This window comes from Mobula birostris, chromosome 27 (genome assembly GCF_030028105.1).
Source record: "Mobula birostris isolate sMobBir1 chromosome 27, sMobBir1.hap1, whole genome shotgun sequence".
NCBI lineage: Eukaryota > Metazoa > Chordata > Chondrichthyes > Myliobatiformes > Myliobatidae > Mobula > Mobula birostris.
This window is the reverse complement of record NC_092396.1, coordinates 10,898,537-10,912,097: the sequence shown is the minus strand read 5'-3', so window position 1 is coordinate 10,912,097 and position 13,561 is coordinate 10,898,537. Positions and strand designations below refer to the sequence as shown.

At 45.2% G+C, this 13,561-nt stretch overlaps 1 protein-coding gene across 3 annotated transcripts in view; it reads right to left on the bottom strand.

Moving 5' to 3' along the window:
* The window catches only part of LOC140188504 (tumor necrosis factor receptor superfamily member 5-like), a 40,918-nt gene that overhangs the window by 12,749 nt on the left and 14,608 nt on the right, over positions 1-13,561 (bottom strand). For 2 of the 3 annotated variants that reach the window (XM_072244835.1, XM_072244837.1), the window contains exons 5-8: positions 12,955-13,048; positions 3,945-4,114; positions 1,712-1,737; positions 133-213 (exon numbers count right to left, since the gene is read on the bottom strand). In XM_072244835.1, the coding sequence (XP_072100936.1) occupies positions 148-213; positions 1,712-1,737; positions 3,945-4,114; positions 12,955-13,048 (356 nt within the window). In that variant the 3' untranslated portion in view covers positions 133-147. Of the gene's footprint in view, positions 1-128; positions 214-1,711; positions 1,738-3,944; positions 4,115-12,954; positions 13,049-13,561 lie in introns of all 3 variants that reach the window. The other variant, XM_072244836.1, reaches the window with a different exon arrangement.

Here is a 13,561-nt window from a genome sequence, read left to right as displayed (position 1 = left end):
GAAAATTTCAGTTGAGATACAGACTTACTGCAGCCACTGCAAGCTGACATGAGTCAGATACAATATAAAAACTGCAAAAAAATACCAAATGTGCTGTGTGAAGTATTTGAGAGGTTGCTTGAACGTACTCACTTCTCCCACTTTACGCTATGCACCTCCCTTAGCATTGAGCTCAGTCGAAGACTCAGTCAGCAGCTTATCTCCATTGTGATTCTGCAGATATAAACAAATTATTATAATCATCAGTTTAGAAAATCACATTCTGTAAGCGTTATTTGATTTGTCATTGTTTTGTCACTCTGTCTATGACAATGAATGCAACATGATATTTCCTTTATGATGTCCGACACTGACTCTCATCATTATCATAAATGGCACAAGGACTCTGTGGTTCCCAGCGTGGGCAGAACTCTCATCATTTCATCTTCGGTCACCTGCAGGCCCATTGGATGGTACCATCTCTGCCTTCCTCCATCAGCTGAACTATGAGAAATATTTCTTCATGGATATCATTGTTAAATCAGCTTCAATTACCATGATATTGATTGTTGCTCCATTAGTAGAGACAAACACTCCTGAAGCAGCTGACAGTCGAAACAACTTCCATGATCATCTCAAATCACCTTCCATGTCACTCTCCATCTTCACATTAGACACCCGGTGTTGTCCCACATTCCACATTCTCATCATGTATATCTGGGACTTCACCAGCCCAAAACAGAAATATCTATCAATCAATATCACCAATGACATCTTACCTGAAAGCATCCTGTCTTATCATCCATACTCTTCCTCATCAGCCCTGGTCCTGCCAACCACACTGTGCAGCACTGGCCCCCCAACATTACACCAGGTCATTACTCCTCCCCACCACACCAGACACGTCACATCATCTCAGCTAGTGTCTACAAGACCATGAGACACAGGAACAGAATTTCCTATGTCCATCAAGCTTTTGATCATGGCTGATTTATTTTCCCTCTCAACCCCATTCTCCTGCCTTCTCTCTATAACATTTGATGTCCTTACTAATCAAGAACCTATCAACCTTCATTTTAAATATCTCCAATGACTTGCCTCTACAGATTCACTACACTCTGGCTAAAGAAATTTCTCCTCATCTCTGTTGAAGGGACATCCAAACAGTCTCAGGCCTTACCCTCTGGTCTTCCACTCCCCCATTATAGGAAGCATTTTCTCCACATCCACTCTGTCTAGGCCTTTCAACATTCAGTAACTTTCAATGAGATCTCCCCTCATTCTTCTAAACTCCAGAAAGCACAGTCCAGAGCCATCAAACTCACCTCACATGTTAATCCTTTCAACCCTGGATGTTTTCTGAGATTTGGGGACCAAAAATGTTCACAATCTTCCAATGAGATGGAAAATAAGTCAACGATAGTGAATGGTGAAGCAGACTCAATGAGCTGAATGGCCTAATTCAGCCCCATGTCTTATGGCCTTATTAGTAACCTCGGTACTTAATCACTTAACACTTCAGGTACTATCAGCTGATATTACCCTTCAACATGGTTTACAACTGGTGAAATTATTCAGTTTCAAGATAAAAAAAATGTGCAGGGAAAACATAACATGACATTATTTGAATTAAATTGCAGTCTGTTTGCATTCTGTTGTCAATATTAATTCTGCAGGAATTACAATTTATTGCACGTGTCCTTTAAATATTGGAGAGATATTATGTACTTACCCTGGTGTCTCCAAAGTTCCGGTTACCTATCAAAAACACAAACACAGAGGTTTCCACAAAAAGTACTGTGAAATTAATTTACCTAATTTCTACTGTACTCTACCATATTTCACCTAAAATTAATGGAGTTTAAGTAGCAAATTACATTCTAGCATCAATCTAGAAGAATGGTGTGTCTGAGGTTGTTTTTCCAAAGTGACATCACCAGCCTGAAGCTGGAGTGTTGCCATCACAATGGTTACCTTTGTCTCATTTCAGTTTGATGAAAGATTCCAGCGCCGCCCGATGGGACCCATTTTAAAATGGACAGCTACGTTCTGATCATGTTAATACTGTGATATACAAAATGTTCGAGAGGTTTCCACAAAGTCTGCAATGTCTGAAGACAGAACCACAGCAGTAAGCAAAATTCCAGCATTTATCCCGACTCTAGGAAATGCATCCATCAGGGTATGAAGGGAAACCCTCAGAACTTCTGTCGATGAGACTCAGCTGTTCAGCTTGGTATATGTTCACCTTCACGGACTCTCTCCATGTTCAACCTGGTTTGGAGCTTGGCACAACATTCCCATCTCATCCCACTCCTTTTAAACTTGGAACCACTTTCTCCATATGCACCAGAATTAACATCCAATTAATCAGAGCAGGAATGCTATCCCAATGAATTTACTGGGAATGAAATTCTGAAGAATTTAATAGGAGCGTTGGCAAAAATACTGGCAAATTAGACAATGAGTTCTATAACACACTGATACTTTTAACAATGATTCACATATATCAGCAGGATCAGAGGTAAATCTGTTGGATAGCCTCAAAGAAAGAATGATTCAGGAAGTAAATTCCTGAGATTAGAGGACTGGTGGATGGTAAATTCAGGGATGATCAGGAATTTTGAGATTGCAGGTTTGCATAAGGTTGAAGGGAAGGAATAGCGGTTGTCCAAGGTCAGGGAAAGACTTGAAAATGGTATTAAGGTCTAAAACTTGAAGAGCACTTGTGCCAGGATTTAATGCTAATCAGCAAGTAGGTCAGCGGATCAGACAGGTGTAAAAGTAGCAAAGGGGTAACTAAAGATTTCAGCAGAGGATGAGTTGACATCTTCCGGTCAAGATGGTGCCAAGCTACAATGTCTATGTAGGTCTGTAGCAGTGGATTTGGGGATAGTGTGAGGAGCTAGGGGTCAGGTTAGGGTTGAGGGACATGGACAGGGTTGGATCTCAGGCACAGTAAATGAAGAGTCAGGGGTAGGAGCTGGTGTTTGAGTCAAGTTGCTGCAAGATGAGATGTCCATCGATGTCGCAGGTCAGACAGTTGCTTTTTTTTTGGGTTCATATGGATGGTTAGGGGATGGGCATGGGGATTTAGGGGTCCGGTCTGGATTTAGGGACAGGGCTGAGGGAGAATGGAGAGTCAAGGGCACGAGCCTGTTTTCCGAATTCAAGTTGGAATGCTCCATGGTCAGAGGTCCCCTAGAGATTCATGTGAGGTCAGAAGTCAAGGCTGGAGACACTCTTCTGTTGAAAGTCAACGATCCCAGAGATTGCGTCAGTTGAGGCCCAAAGGTCAAACCTGTGACTGGCAAGTCCTGGAGTTGATACCCAGAGGTCAGTGGTTCAGAGATGAAAGCTGAAGACTGAAGTCCAGAGCTCAGCGAGTTAGGAGGTAGACGGCGAGTCCAGGCCAGAGATTGGGGGTCAGAGACCTGACGTCTGCAAGTCTGGAAGTCTGAGCCAGAGTCTGGAGGTGAGAAGTCCGATATCTGAGAGTTTGAGAATCGGAGCCAAAACCTGGGGGCCTGGAGGGGGCCTGTTCTGGGGTTGCAGGCCTACGTGTGTTAGACAGCGCGAGGTTGGGAAAGCGGCTTCTTTTGTTGTTCTTGTTTTGTTCTGTTGTTGTTTTTGTTTGTGTTGTTCTGTATCGTGTGTTATGTTGTGGTTGTGCTGATGGTGATGGGCAAGCTGCACTGGCGTTGGAATGTGTGGTGCCACTTGCAGGCTGCCCCCAGCACACCCTTGTTAACGCAAACAACGCATTTCAAGGTATGTTTGAGTGTACCTGTGATAAAGAAATAAATCAGAATCAGAATCTGAAGAAAAAACAAGTGCTATGGGGGAGGGAAGGGTTAGATTGATTTTCGAGTAGGTTAAAAGGTCGGCATAACATCATGGGCTGAAGGGCCTGTACTGTGCTGTAATATTCTATGTTCTACGCACACAGGAACACAATCACATACCTGGTTTACATTTGTGTTTCTTCCTCAAAACATATGCCACGATACTAAGCAGAATTCCAACCAAAGCAATAGTCACAACAATAATAACAGCAACTTTCCAGTTGTCCTCTGCTTCACACCTCACGTCAGCTTCAGCGCTCCCTGGTTCAACTTGTTTGAGTGTTTCACATCTGGGGAAGACAGAAAAACATAAATCCATACAAGTACCTGCGATAGTTGCTCGAAGTTTAATTATAATAAGTCTGTTACAATTGATCTGTTATTGAAATGTCACTGTATCCCAGGTCGATCAGGAAGAGGTCAACTGTGAATGACCTACAGGATCTTTCACTTCCATCTGAGTGGGCAGACAAGGCCTTGGTTTATCATCTCTCCCGAGACACTGCACTGGAATGTCAGCCTAGATTCGGGGTGTTACGTACCCCGTAACTGGGTTGCCAAACCAGCAGAAATGGATCACTCAGTTGGAGTCTGGATTACTAGAACTAAGAAAGTTTTATTAAAGAAACAAGCAACACAGTACTCTAATCAAAAGGATAATGAATGCAACAGTTCAGCAATGATAAACATACATGTACACAGAATTAAGATAACAGGATCAATCAAGCTCTATCGTTGTCTAGGGGTAAATGACCAGTTTCAAAGTGACACAAAGTTCAGTTCAGTTCGCAGTAATCGCTGCCGTGGCGATGGACAGTGGGGGGAAGGAGAGAGAGAGCAAAAACGAATGAATATTCAAAACGGCTTCCACACAGACCTTCGCAGTCAGCTTTCATGCGAGCCCTTTGTGATGTCATCTGAGGTCACCGACCGTGACCCCTCCGTTTCCAGATACGATCGTTTCCCTGCGGTGAACCCGGCACCCAGGCAAGGGTGGACACACATCAGGTTCCCACCGATCATGCCTTTCCACCCTGAGCGTCTATGGCTTGATCCCGCGACCAGCCGTCCAAAAGCTTCCCACCGACTTGTGAGAGGCGCACCGCTTCCAGGGTCTCGTTACCTCGGGTGTCGTGTGTGTCCTGCCTTAGCGAACCTGTCCCTTTTAATCCCCCTGCTGGGGTATCGCCTGTCCATCACTTCAAACAGTTCAGGGTTCAAAGGGGGAGCCGATCTTGACAGCTCTCCTTCCCCTTTATTAACATCTCCAAATGCTGCTCCATTGTTTTCCTTATCTCTCTCTGTCCTGAAGACAGGTGGCAGACCAACTGCTGATCCCACTGGTGCCAGCACAGGCCAGCTAACATCTTAATCTATGTGTATTCTCGTCACACTTCCCCCCTTTAAGGATTTTTACCGGGGGGTAAAAATTACAAACATGAATACATTATTTGATACACACAAATATACATCTTTATCAGCTACTTGGCTAATACAGCGAGTTTGAAGTTGTCAACACCTGACAGACAGTCAGCCATCACATTTTCTGTTCCTTTTATATGTGTTATTAATAATCCCTTAGACCAGGCTCCAACTTAGCAAACTTCATAGTGGCCAAAAACACTGATGAATTGCAATCAATGTAACCTCTCATTGGGTTTCGTCCCGGACCACAATAACAAGGGTCGTCCCATTCCAACTTAGTTTTCTCTCGCAAGGGCTTAGTAGGAGGGGGAGGGGTAGTAACCGCAGAGTTATTGCAAAACTTCCTACAGTACCCCACCATCTCCAAGAGCCTTCTGAGGGCCCTCTTGTCTGTCGGGGTTGGGATGTCAGAGATAGCCTGCACTGTAGCTTGCATCGCTGCCAGCTGCCCCTGTGTCACCCCAATTCCCAGGTAAGTGACCTTCGTGTGGCTGAACTCATTTTTTTCAAGGTTCACTATCAAGCTGGCTTTAGACAGCCATATTACATCGCCAATACACACCTCTGTGTTCGTCAGCCCTTTAGTCACTGAATTACTCATGCTATAGGGCTTTTGCTCGCTAGGCTGACCTAGTGTAACAAGCACCACCCAACGTCCCAGTTCTTTGCATCACCTCGGGACAATCAAACACACGTGTGCGAGTCGTTTAATTACTTCTCTTAAAGAGTCGCTTTGTTCGGGGATTAAGGGAGAGACCTTATCAGCAGAGCTGGCCAAAACAATAGCCTTCTCCCATCTGGTCGATACCATACTCATCTTTTCAAAATGATTTTTTTCTCTTATCAGGGGGACCCTAGCTTCATTGATTTCCGCGCTAACACTGACTAGGTTTGTTAGCATATCAGAAGCCTGTGACCGTCTCAGTTCGCGTCGGCCATAATCAATAACATCCTTCCTCCTGGGCAGCCGGTAAATCTCTTTCATGATTCCACCAACTGTTTCCTCCAGCACCGCAAAATGTCCACCGGGGGGTACTTTGTGGGCCAGGTTAGAAATCTCATCCCCATAACTCTTTTGCACCACCCCCCATTCCTCATCTGCAGGTACGGTACTTGGTCTCCCTTTCTTCCTTAGCACTTCCTCCTCCACACAATAGCCTACTAGTTCCCTGGTTAATTCTGTGTCAGAGAGAGCTGTCTCTGCCAAAACCATCAGCCCATCGTCTCGCTCCTGTGCCTGCACACATTCTTTCCTGGCTAATGCTAAGTCTGTCTCAGCTCCCTCACTACCTCCTGTTTCACTACACTCCTTCTTTTCACTTTCTACCCCCTTCTCGTACAAGGCTGGCAGAAACGTCTCAGCTGAATTTACTACCGCAGTCCCGTGATGAACCTGTGAGTCCATGGGCGGGGCCTCAATGCTGGCAGGCTGACCTGTCAATCTCACTGCTTTGAACACGATTCCCCCGGCGAGGTCATTACCGAGCAAGACTTCCACACCTTTCATCGGTAATTCGGACTTCACCTCGGTCGTGACTAGTCCAGAGACCAGGTTGCTTTGTAAGTGTATCTGGTGCAAAGAGACTGACTCTGTCCCTTCCCCAACACCTTTGACCTTGACCTCCCCAGTCTGGGTCTCTGAGCTAAACTCTAATACACTCTTCAGTATTAGTGACTGACACGCTCCCGTGTCTCTCCAGATCTACCACTGGAACTGGTTTTAACCACTCCTTCACCGACACCAATCCGGCCGAGATAAACCTCTCGCGCCCTTCCTGAACTTTGGCAGACCTGTCCTCCCCCAGCGGTTCGTTTACCAGCTCGATACAGCCAGTCAAAATCGCCGTTTTTCCTTTTCCCGTCTCCTTCTTTGGGGCAAAGTACCTGGACGCAAAGTGTCCGACTTTCCCGCAATTATAACAGACGACCCCAGGAGACTTCCTACCAGACTGCTCCCGGTCTACCTTATCCTTCTCACTAGTCCCTGGCTTACTTTCTGACTTTTCTGGCGGACTCTCCCCGCCGTCCTGACTACCCTTCTGGTAGCCTTTACTCGGGGCAAACTTCATTTTATGCGTCAACGCATACTCATTCGCTAACTTAGCAGTTGCGGCTAACATGGCTGCCTCTTTCTCATCTAGGTAGGGTCTCATACCCTCAGGGACACAACCTTTAAACTGCTCAATCAGGATCAGCTGTAGCAGTCTGTCATAATCCCCCTCTACCCCCTTTGAGGCGCACCAACGCTCACAATATGTCTGCATCTCACGGGCAAACTCCAAATACATGCGGTCCCACTGCTTCCTCGCATTCCGGAACCTCTGCTGGTATGCCTCCGGGACCAACTCATAAATCCTGAGGATGGCCTCTTTCACCACCTCATACCTCTGGGCATTTTCCGCGGACAAAGCGGAGTAAGCTTCTTGGGCTTTCCCTTTCAGTACACTTTGAAGCAAAACAACCCACTTATCCCTCGGCCAGTCCTAACTCATAGCCACTTTTTCGAAATGGAGAAAGTACCGATCCACGTCGGTATCGTCAAATGGGGGAACCAGCCTAACCTCCTGGGTCGCCCGGAACCCTCCACCTTGGTTCGGCACGGGCCCCTGCTCTGCCCTTATCCTTAACTTCTCCAGCTCGAATTCCCTTTCCCTCTGTTTCTCCTCTTGCTCCAGCTGTCTCTCTCTCTCTCCTGTCTCTCTCTCTCTCTCTCTCTCTCTTGCCTTTCTAACTCTCTCTCCTTCTCTTCTCGCCATACTGCCGTACCCGGAACTTGTGCTCGAGTCTCAGTTTTTCAAGCTGCACCTGTACCGTGTCTCTGGCAGGTTTTTCAATAGACACCACCTCCAGCTCGCCTTGGGGAAACACACCTTTAGATACATAGTGCTCTATGATAGCTCTGTGTATCTCCTCTCTCCTCATTGTCGACTTCCCCTTAGCAAGATTCAACTGTTTAGCCACAGCTACCAATTCCGATTTCCTGGCATCCTCTAATGCCTCCAAGGTCGGCGCCTTTATGATTTCCTCAGCCTCCATTTCTGCTGTTTGTCTTTTCTTTCTTTCGGGGATTTTGACCCAATCAAATTAGTCCGTCCCAAATTTAGCGTTCAAAATCGCGGACGAGAACCCCACTTATGTTACGTACCCCGTAACTGGGTTGCCAAACCAGCAGAAATGGATCACTCAGTTGGAGTCTGGATTACTAGAACTAAGAAAGTTTTATTAAAGAAACAAGCAACACAGTACTCTAATCAAAAGGATAATGAATGCAACAGTTCAGCAATGATAAACATACATGTACACAGAATTAAGATAACAGGATCAATCAAGCTCTATGGTTGTCTAGGGGTAAATGACCAGTTTCAAAGTGACGCAAAGTTCAGTTCAATTTAGTTCAGTTCAGTTCGCAGTAATCACTGACGTGGCGATGGACAGTGGGGGGAAGGAGGGAGAGAGCAAAACGAATGAATATTCAACACAGCTTCCACACAGACCTTCGCAGTCAGCTTTCAGGCGAGTCCTTTGTGATGTCATCTGAGGTCACCGACCGTGACCCCTCCGTTTCCAGATGCCATTGTTTCCCTGCGGTGAACCTGGCACCCAGGCAAGGGTGGACACACACCAGGTTCCCACCGATCGTGCCTTTCCACCCTGAGCGTCTACGGCTTGATTCCGCGACCAGCCGTCCAAAAGCTTCCCACCGACTTGTGAGAGGCGCACCGCTTCCAGGGTCTCGTTACTTTGGGTGTCGTGTGTGTCCTGCCTTAGCGAACCTGTCTCCCCTGCTGGGGTATCACCTGTCCATCACTTCAAACAGTTCAGGGTTCAAAGGGGGGGCCGATCTTGACAGCTCTCCTTCCCCTTCATTAACATCTCCAAATACTGCTCCATTGTTTTCCTTATCTCTCTCTCTCCTGAAGACAGGTGGCAGACCAACTGCTGATCCCACTGGTGCCAGCACAGGCCAGCTAACATCTTAATCTATGTGTATTCTCGTCACAGGGGCACAAGTGTCAGAAATTGGACTTGAATCCACGACCTTCTGACTCACAGAATGTGCATCAATTGTGCCAGTGTCGAATTCTGAATAACAATGTTAATGTAAAAACATCCCAGAAAGCCTGCTGTGATAAAGTAATGTCTGTGTAATGTTGTAAAGTTCAGATAATGTTGTCCAGTCTGGTCTGTTGAGAAATAACCAAAAGACCCGAATATGTAAATAAATGGGAAGGGAAGCGAGGGACGGCAGTTAAAAATGACCAGTCTGAATGTAAACAGACAGGAGGAGTGAGGTAGCTGAAGTTTGATAACAAGTCAATCTCAATGCTGAGTGACTGCCTATGTTTCAATTCCCTTCTGCCCATGGTCTTGATCAAAACTGCAGCGGGCTCTGTGCACAACAAACAACACAACACACAGACACAAATCTGCTGATTTTGGAAATCTCGAGCAATGGCCACAAAATACAGCAGAAACGCAGTGGGTCAGGCAGCATCTACGGAAGGGAATAAACAGTCGATATTTTGGGCCGAGACCATTCATCAAGACTGGAAATGGAGGGCAGAAGCCAACGGAAGGTTGAGGGGGAGGGCAGGAGTACAAGCTGGCTAGTGATAGCTGAGGTCAGGTGAGGGGGAAGGTGGTTCCTTACACTTTCCCTTTCTTCCATGGTCCACTATCCTCTCCTGTTAGATTCCTTCTTTGTCAGCCTTTTACTATCAACATTCTGGGAGTTACCATTGCCAGGAAACTGAATGGTCTAGCCATATAAACACCCTGGCTACCAGAGCAGGTCAAAAGCTAGGAATCCTGTGGTGTGTAACTCACCTCCTGACTCCCCAAAGCCTGTCCACCATCTACAAGGCTCAGGTCAGGAGTGTAATGGAATACTCACCACTCACCTGGATGGGTGCAGCTCCATCAACACTCAAGAAGCTTGATACCATCCCATACAAGGCATTCCATTTGATTGGTACCCCTTCTACAAGCATCCAATCCCTCCACCAAAGAACAGTTGCAGCAATGTGTACTATCCACAAGAACTACTTCAAAAGCACACCGAAGTTCCTAAGGCAGCACCCTCCAGACCCACGACTGCTACCATCTAGAAGGACAAGAACAGCAGATACTTGGGAACACCACCAATTGGAAATCACCCCCCCCCAAGTCACTCACCATCCTGACTTGGAAACAGATGGTTATTCCTTCATTGTCGCTGGGTCAAAATCATGGAATTCCCTCCCTAACAGCACTGTGATGTACCTACACTTCAGGTACTGCAGTGGTTCAAGGAGGCAACTCATCACCACCTTCTCAAGGGCAACTAGGGATGGACAATAGATGCTGGCTTAGCTGTCAATACCCACATCCCGTAAATGAGTAAGTTCAAATAAAACCTCTTTCACCTATCACCCCTCAGCTTCTTACATCATACCCCCTCCTTCTGCTTTTTTCTCTTTCCAGTCAGGTGAAGTGTGTCGTCCCCAGAATATCGACTGTTTATTCCCCTTCATAGATGCTGCCTGATCTGTTGAGTTCCTCCAGCATTTTGCTCAACACATTTTTTCTTGCTGTAGAATGTCTGTATAAATATATTTAAGGAAATTCTGTAAGTCTTAGTTATAAATCAGTTTACAAAGTTATGCTTAAACTATGATTACACGAGTTATGCAGAGAACGCATGATTGAATACATTTTTCATTTTGAGGTTTTCTTAGAAATACCCACAGTGGAGATTCATCACCTCAATTGCAACATACACTAAGAAGCCCTTCATTAGCTACGCCTGTACACCTGCTCATTAATGCAAACATCTAATCAGCCAATCAAGTAGCAGCAACTCAATGCATAAAAGCATGCAGACATGGTCAAGAGGTTCAGTTGTTGTTCAGACGAAACATCAGAATGGGGAAGAAATGTGATCTAAGTGACTTTGACTGTGGAATGATTGTTGGTCTCAGACAGGGTGGTATGAAATCTCAGAAACTGCTCATCTCTTACGATTTTCATACACAGCAGTCTCTAGAGTTGATAGAGAATAGTGTGGAAAAACAAAAAAAACACATCCACTCCATGGCAGTTCTGCGGGCAAAAAGCATCTTATGAGAGAGGTCAAAGGAGAATGGCCAGACTGGTTCAAACTGACAGAAAGGTGGCAGTAACTCAATTAGCCATGTTTTACAACAGTGATGTGCAGGGAGCATCACTGAATACACAACACGTCCAACTCTGAAGTGGATAGAGCCGCAGAAGAACACGATGATACTCAGTGGCCTCTTCATTAGGCACAAGAGGTACTGGAATAAAGTCGCCACTGAGTGTCTGTGACAAGTACAATGTAAAACTTACTTGCAACAGCATCACAGGCACGGAGCATCAGAGACACCACATTCACAACAAAAAAAAATCAATTAAACACATTACGCACAGGTTTTACTGGAAAGGACACAATTAGAACAAAGACAGATTAGCATTGTTTCTGTAGTGTGGTTCCTTAAGGATGAAAAAAAGTACTTCATGTTCTTTGCAAACCTCTAAGGAACACCACAATCTCTAAATTAAATTAGACTGTCAAAATGATTTTTCCATCTGGAAACTGCTGCCCAAATGCAAAAACTCCTAGTTATTCCTGAAGTGAGTGACTGACATTTGGGATACGGAAAGGAAGATCCAGACAATGAGACAAATTACTGAAACATCTCCCACCCAGGGCAAGGCAAAAAGAGGGGAATACTTTCCAAATGTACATCACTGGGCAGATCACAGAAACACAGAACAGTGTTTTCAACGAACAGGATTTCAACAATGTTCTAACTTAACTGTACATTAGTACAAATGACTTTCTGAAAGGCAGATTGTGAAAGATTCAAGATTGAGGTTGGGGCAATGCAGGTTCAATTCCTGATGCTGCCAGTTGGAGGTTTGTTCAATTTTCCTGTGACTGCGGGGGTTTCCTCCGCATGCTCTGGTTTCCTCCCGCAGTCCAAAGACCTACTGGTTGGGAGGATCATTGGTTATTGTAAATTTTCCCATGTTTAGGCTGGGATTAAATTGGGAGATGTTGGGCAGTACAGCTCCAAGGGCCAGCAGGGTCTACACCATGCTGTATTTCAATAAATAAAAATGGTTTATTGTCATTCTTCAGTGCACAAGTGTGAGAACGAAATGATAGTTACTCCAGATTCAATGGAGCATAAAACAAAACAAAGTATACATAAACTCTGCTCCTATGTCTTATGGTCATGGAGTAGGTTCTGGGGAGAAGGCAAGAGAATGGGTTGGGGTTGGGGAGGATAATAAATCATCCATGATGGAACAGCAGACTTGATGGGTCAAATTGTCCAATTCTGTTCCTAGGTCTTGTGTTCTTAAAGAACCCAATGAAAAAAAAGCACAATAAATATAAATACACAAGCAATCCTATAGAAAACAATGTACAACTAACTGTACACACACTGATTATATGTACATGAAGTGCTGCTGGGTGATGTGTATGTAGCAGTGTGGGGAGTGGGGGGTTAGATTATTGGGGGAGGGTGTTGATCAGTCTGACAGCTTGGGGGAAGTAACTGTTCTTGAGTCTAGTGGTCCCGGCATGGTCGCTGTGTCGCCTCTTCCCTGATGGGTTGGGACAAAAGGAAAGGAGGTATTCAGAAAAGAGGTGGTACTTTCTGAACATGGATACCAAGGCGTTTGAAGTACTTACACTGTCCAGTTCTTACACTCTTCAGTTGTTGAAGCTTCACTTGAAAATGTTCCGTCAGGACATTTCTCACACACTGTATCTTTGAAAGGTGTTCCTGAAACACAGAATCAATGTCATTGTGGGTAACTTGTAGAGTCTATCATACCACTGTCAGAGAGACCTTGTTACTTTCCACACTCCTCTTCAAATGGCTAATTTTCTTCACATGTGAACAATGTCTAACAATGAATCAACTAGAAATTTTTGCACCTCCACTTCCAACCGTGATGAAGTTGTCACCTGTAGCATGTTGAAAATATCAAAGAATCCACCTCACTGAGTAGTTCTCAGTGTTTAGCAGCAAATATTTTTTGAATCTGTTTTTACATCCACAAATACCTTCAGTCAGTTACTAAGCTCTAGAAATATACCCATGCTTCTCGGTCACACCACTGTACAAATAACACTCCCAGCTCCGAGCAGCACAGGAATGGAACAGGCTATCGTGTTTTCCTTTCCTAATGGAGGAACAGTGTGTGAGCCTCTGTGTCAGGAGAAGAATATGCTCAGACTTTGGAATAACAGTGAGAGAAGAGAGCAGATAAGGCAATAACAAAGTAATGATATT